Below are 7,088 nucleotides of genomic sequence, written 5' to 3' on the forward strand. Positions count from 1 at the left end.
TGCATTAACTTGCATATGTATATTTAAGTTTATAATTTTTATACTCTTGCAACCAGTTGCTACAGAATATTATAGTTTTGTTCACCTAACGGTGTACGTAATACCTAAAAATAATAAGCGAGATAGATATAGGGTTATATGATCAGGATGACGAGACAAATTGATATCCGGTTGACTGCCTGTCTGCCCGTCCGTCCGTGCAAGCTGTACCTTGAAAAAAAATTGAGATATCCTAATGAAATTCGAATTCTTAGATGGGCGTAATCGGACCACTGCCACGCCTACAAATCGCCATTAAGCGAAAACACCTAAAGTTCCATAATTAAGCACCAAATTAAGATATAAAATTGTAATTTGGTACACAGGATCGTAGTAGCAAGGGGCACATGTCGGACATTTTTTTTTTTAAGTGGGCGTGGCCCCATAAATTCTGTTCTCTTCAAATAGTTGCCTTGTGACAAGTGTACTCTTATGTATACTAAATATCCGTACATATTGAAAAAATATAGGAAACATAAGTTTTGAAATATCGGAAAGCAGAAGTTTTATTTGGTTATTGTTGCTGCACATTATTTTAATAACGGAGTAAGCATCAAAATAATTTACGCGTTTCTGGTAAAATACAACGGAAAAGAAGGCTTCTTTAGGTGCATACATAAATTATATTCCGAAATGGCACAATTCCGATTGCTTTGGCGCCGCGATCTGAAGATTCCGTTGGAAAGAGTAATCCGGCAGACTGCGCTACCATCGCAGTGTCGGAAATTCAATATTATTCTATTTTAGTTTTAGATTATTGCGACAGTTGGTGCTGCGATCAAACTGAGAAAAATATTTCGTAGTTTTGTGTTATTATTGTTTGATTTAAGTCGAGTGCTAATTAAAATATTATATCAAAGTAAAATTAGAGTTCGAAAAGTTTTGAAGTGTGCAGAAAAAAATATACATTTTTCTAATTTAGTGCGGAATCGAAGTGAGTATATTTCTTATAATTTTTTTTTTTTAATAAATTTACACCTGCGTTCATTAACAACCACCCCAACCTACAAATTAATTTGTGTAGCTCATTGATTTCATAACGAATTTTTTATTATTGTTTATATTAAAAATTATTCATTTTTGGAAATATGAAATGAAAAAAGCAAAGAAATAAAATTACACGTTTTAACCCAAAATTTGATACAATAAATATTTTTAGTTAATTAATTAAAATCTCATCTTCAATAAGTAACTCATATATAATACGCGTATTATTTAACGGGTTCTTATTTTTACAGATAAATGCCACGTCTTCGTGGAAGAGCAAGAAATATTGGTCGACGTACTCGGAACGCGCATTTGGTCCATGATCATCGATTTAATAGATCAGTCGAAGAACAATCGGCGGATAATATAAATTTACGAAATCAAGTTGCACGTACACATATTCAGGGAAACGCACTCAAAGTCTTCGTGCTATTACGTTAATAGCAGAAACAGTCAAAAACGCTACTCCCTTCCTTCCTTAGCGAGTAAAATGTGTTAAAAGCCCGCATATATAGTTTTGTACATATCTATGTTTTCAATTACAATTTTTTATAATATAAAATATCAAAACTGAAAACAAACTACTAAAAAAAGTTTATATTTTTTAAAAATAATAGCATTTGACTCTGATTTTGAGTTATTTTAAGAAAATTTCAAACATATTGAACAGATTGAATTATAAAAGTTGATAATTACTACAGTATATCGATATTGGCAACCCTGCGCTGTTAGAGACCAATTAGCTGACACGTTTCTACGGCAAAAATCCAAATGCAGTGAATTCTCACGGCATCTTATGTCAAAGAGAGAAGGGAGTAGCGTTTTTCACTGTTCACTTACATTGCGCGCCCATAAGATAGGTCGTATCAGCTGACACGGTCCACGATTCTACGTTCTCCACTTTAGACAACGAGTGGCACGTCAACAAGCGACCAAGCATAATCGAACATTGGCACGAGCATCACTTAATTGTCTCGCGTTTGAATATGATTTTGAAATAAATTATTCGTCACGTCCATTAGTCACGATCGGTAGTATGGAACAAGAATGTCAACATTGTCCTGCTTTCAAGTACAAAGGTGAATCAGCTGGTTTATGTTGCGCATCTGGGAAAATTTCACTGTTTAAAAATACTTTTAGCTGGAACCACATCTCAATGGAAATTGGTTTTGCGGAAAAATCGTAAATGCTTCCAAATGAAGTGTATCGTCGTATTAGTTCATTGCTTCCAATGCCTGATGCTGATCCAAAATTTTTACAAATTTATTTTATGGGAAATGAACGCTGCAACTTAAAATTTTTACTAAACACAGCTTCTAGATTTCATTTCACTCATACAGAATACCCATACTCAAACCAATCCATAGGGTTGAATTGTGATCAGTGTGACCATTTTAGCATTTTTGCAGCTAAATTTAGCTTTTTTTTTTGTATTTAGCCGCAAAATTTTCATTTAGCATTTAGCATTTTTCTTAGCTTTTTGCTATTATTAGTTTAGCATTTTTAGTATTATTCTATTCAAAAAATTTGAAATGTTTTATTACTTTTTTGTATAAGCAAAATCTGATAATTTTTAGTTGACTACACATTTATACATATAACCATGGCAATCATTTGCGTAGTGATTAAAAAATAAAATCTGGCATCACAGCTCAATAGAACAGCTGTGTTTTCATTCATCTCTAATAAAACAAAAAATAGCAATTTGTTTAACATAGACAATGGAAAGGTTGGTAGTTAACTAAAAAATGAAATTATGTGTAAATTTAAGTAATCATAATAATTTTTATAGGTAACTTAAAAGAAGTGACCCAAATGATTTAGATATTGACGAAGTTAGCAGTGACTCCGAAGAAAACACGTGCCGGCCCAGCACCAGTAAAAAGTAAATAAATACTTATTACGTGTGTTAAAAATGTACTAAAAATCATATACTCGTAAATATTGCAGAAAATATACCCAAAGACCCAGAAAAAGCTGGTTTAATGATCCGAGACTATGCAAGTGGATTGTCGACCTAAATGATCGGGAGGTAAAGTGTAATACTGCCATTGTACTTTAAAACCAAAACAAAGTACACTTCTTACTCATGGAAAAACTTCTAAGCATTTAGCAACAGCATCGCCTTTCACAAAAAACAATCAAAAAACACTCGATTTTCACCCACTAAACAGCAATTCCAAAGTAAAAGCAGCAGAATTATTAGAAGCTTTATATGTAACGGTACACACCACGATAAGGTCAGCCGATCATTTAGTCCGTTTACAAAAATATATATTTATTGATAGCAAGGTCGCCGTTGGCATGACATTGGGTCGAACAAAGTGTACTGCCCTCATTAAGTCAATTTTGGCTCCCCATTTTCAACACTGAAGATATTAGTGACAACTTAACTTACAGACATAACTATTGATAAGTATTTGGGTATAGTAATACGTTATTACAGTAAGTCTGCCAAACAAATTGTAAACACATTTTTAAACTTAAGTGCACTTGATGACGCGTCAGCCAATGGAATATGCAAAGCCATTTTTAAAGTTATTAAGGATTTTAATCTAAAAATTCAAAACATGGTGGGCTTAGGAACTGATAATGCCAGAGTAATGACTGGAGTTAACCGTGGAGTGATAGCAAAACTACGTGAAAAAAATAAAAACATAATACCAGTTCCCTGTATCTGTCATTCCATTCAGCTTTCAGTGTCTTCAGCATCCAAAATGCTACCTGATGAAATTTAGTATTTGGTGTCAGAAACTTACAATTGGTTTTCCAAATCAACTTTAAGACACAAACATTATAAAAGCATTTACGCTGCGACTAATGATGGCATGCAACCATTAAAATTGGTAAGAGCTTGTGACACTAGATGGTTGTCAATTGAATCAGCTGTAAATCGTATAGAAAGTCAATGGCTAGAGTTGAAAACTCATTTTGAAGTTGCCGAAGCGGTAGAATCGTGTCATCAAGCCAATATATTAAAAAAACTGTACACTGAAAAAAATTTATTATATCTGAAGTTTTTGAAACCTTTGCTGTCAGATGTACAAAAAGTAAATAAAATGTTTGAAAGTAATAATGCTGACCCTACTCTGTTGCAATCAGAACTATATGTTCTTTTGAAAAACCTTTCCTATCAAATTGTTTTAAAATCTGACATTTTTTATCCGTTCAATTCGCGTTTAGAAGATTTTTTTGTTCCAACACCATACTTTAATTACAACTTTGAAGCATTTTTAAAATCAAAGAAAGATGTAATCAATTCTGAAGAAGAAAATGAAATAAGAGTTACTTGCCGAAAGTTTATAGCTCAGTTAATATATCAGCGTAGACAACGATTGCCAGCAAATTTTCTAAATCTTAAAGATACAAATTTGTTTTCTGTAGAAAACAGTTTAAAAACGAAAAAAATTAAATTGCATGAACATTTTGAACAACAAATGGAAGATTTCACAGTGGACGAAATTACTATTTTAAAAAAGCAATGGCAAAAGCTAAGTACATATGAATGGGCAAATAAAAACTCAACAATTGATTTCTGGATAAGTGTATACGAATATAAAAATGCTTTAAATGAAAACCCGTTCCAGGAATTGTCTTCTTTTGTTATGAAGTTTCTAGTTTTACCATTTAGTAACGCGGAAGTTGAAAGAATTTTCAGTGGCATGAACCTTATAAAAACAAAAATTAGAAATAGAATGATATTGAACACTATGAATTCACTTCTTTACATTAGATGCGGATTGAAAAGGTGAAATAAATGTTGCGAAAGTTTTAAAATTACCAACGATCTCATACAAAAATGTGATAAAAACATGTATGATAATGATATTTCGACCGACTCTTCGGAAGTTGAGGAACAATATTCATTTGATAATGTATTTAGTTTATAAATAAAATGTATCATTTGTAAACAAAGGATATTTAAAAATGTACTGAAATGCTATTAAATAGCGATTTAAATGTTTATGTTATTTTTTTTATATAAATATACATATACATATGTATGTATGTACAAACCAATGTGATATTGAATTGAATGATCACTTTTTTTTATGTTTGTAAAACTCTTTATGATTTTTTTTATTCAATAAATAGTTTTTTTTGTTGTTTGCCATGGCTCAACAATACATGGTTGAATTACTACATGACATTGTTTTATTCTAATGAAATATATTTCTAAGGCAACATTGAATACAAAATTTTTAAAAAATTAACGCTTTATAGTGATCATTTTATGTAAAAAACGTTTTTATATTTAGCATTATTTTTTGGCATTTTAATATTTTTTTTTAGCATTTTTTAGCATTATTTTAATGCTGATTTAGCTGCAACACTTTTTTAGATCTGGTCACACTGATTGTGATAAATGTACCTTTAATGAGGTTAGATATTGTATATATATACACTCAGTCCTTTTTTTACGCGATTTTCGGTTCTGCCACTAATCGCGTAAAAAAAAATCGCGTAAAAATGGTTACTTTTCCAATATTAACTGACAAATTGGATCCGAATATATAAAATATCGCGTATAACAAAATATTCGCGCAAAAAAATATTCAAAAACAATACAATACGTGTCAAATTTCAGACTTTTGATTTATTCATTCATAACAAAATAAAAAATAAAAAACAAAAACCATATATAAAAGAGAAGAAAATAGAAAATAGGTAGATTTATTGAAAAAACCGTTGAATGCTGTTTAATCACAGTCATTATCCGTAGTTTAAATTATTTTTATCCGCTTATTTTGATGGCCGGCACTGATATCATTAGAATTTGTATCAGAATCAATAGTAAGAATGATGTTCTGATTGACTTAGCGTCTCCGACTGAGTTTGCACCATAAATTCAGTTAATTTTGTTTGAATGCTTCTTTTTGGAGCCAATAAATTCCGATGTAGTTCTTTATATCTTAACATGCAGACACTCAATTCTTTTTGAAAAATTCGTGCACGTTCGGCATCAGTATCATTTGCTACAAAATAATTTTCCAATTCTGCTGCAAGTTTAAGACCAAGCAAAAAACGAAAAAAAGCAATCGCGTTAAAGTGAGAAATTCGCGTAAAAAAAGGAATTTGCGCTGCAAAAATAACCGCGTTAAAGTGAAATAGCGTAAAAAGAGGTCGCGTAAAAAAAGGACTGAGTGTATATATATTTTCCCGTAGTTCCTAGGTGGAATATGGGGTAGGGGCCCATTTAGCGAATACCAAAAATGGGCAAATGGGGTTGGTGATGCGAATATATAGCCTATCTCTCCCGAACGTCAACCTCACCTTCGCGCGGTACCCCCTGTTCACTAGGAACGAGGCTCTGACGACCGAATAAAGGCGGTATAATTCCCACACCATTGCCTGCCTAGAGGCAAAACCGGCAGCCCCGGAGCTAGGCTCGGATGCAGAAGGCTAATCACCTACTTATCTTAAACCCTCTGATTACCGAAACCGAAATAAACAAAGATAGATATTGTAATAACTTTTTAATAATAATTTTCATCAAAACAGTTCACATTGTTACAGCTTTTTGAAAAAAGTTGAAATTTTCGGAATAAAGACGTGCGTACAGGACAACACTAGTAATATATAAATATTGAAGGGAAACGATACAATATATACTTTAATAAAACAAATACTTTAATACAACAAACGATATAAATAATACTTTAATTTCCGCCAGGGGGTTTTGGGGATATCATTAGTGTATTTGTATGTATGAATGTGCGTAAGTAAATATGCACTGCAGTCCTGCTTATTACTTTATTAAGCATAAGGGGTACTGCCGGAACTTTGTCACAAGTAAATATTTGAATTTTTGACAATTTGGTGTGCTTTGAGTCCACAAGGGTAGGCTCCTATATTTTTATATATGTACATTTTGATATATATGTATATACATATATTACTCTAAACATTATTTCGGCTTGTACCGTGTTAGGTAGAATTTTAATAGCGTTAGGCATATATCAAATAAATAAAGGACATAATACTCTTCCTGTATTTTCCAATAAGGGTTTTTGTGGATAATGTGGCTGTATATATGTACTTATGTGCATTTGGTAAAATTC

At 31.9% G+C, this 7,088-nt stretch overlaps 1 protein-coding gene across 1 annotated transcript; it reads left to right on the top strand.

The window, feature by feature from the left end:
- The first annotated feature begins 2,583 nt into the window (after nucleotides 1-2,583).
- Nucleotides 2,584-5,002, top strand: LOC120780053. Its single transcript, XM_040112323.1, has 3 exons — nucleotides 2,584-2,755; nucleotides 2,819-2,911; nucleotides 2,977-5,002. The coding sequence occupies exon 3, from the start codon at nucleotides 3,855-3,857 to the stop codon at nucleotides 4,776-4,778; it is 924 nt and encodes a 307-aa protein (XP_039968257.1). The 5' UTR covers nucleotides 2,584-2,755; nucleotides 2,819-2,911; nucleotides 2,977-3,854; the 3' UTR covers nucleotides 4,779-5,002.
- Nucleotides 5,003-7,088: the final 2,086 nt, after the last annotated feature.

Source organism: Bactrocera tryoni, unplaced genomic scaffold, assembly GCF_016617805.1.
Source record: "Bactrocera tryoni isolate S06 unplaced genomic scaffold, CSIRO_BtryS06_freeze2 scaffold_128, whole genome shotgun sequence".
NCBI lineage: Eukaryota > Metazoa > Arthropoda > Insecta > Diptera > Tephritidae > Bactrocera > Bactrocera tryoni.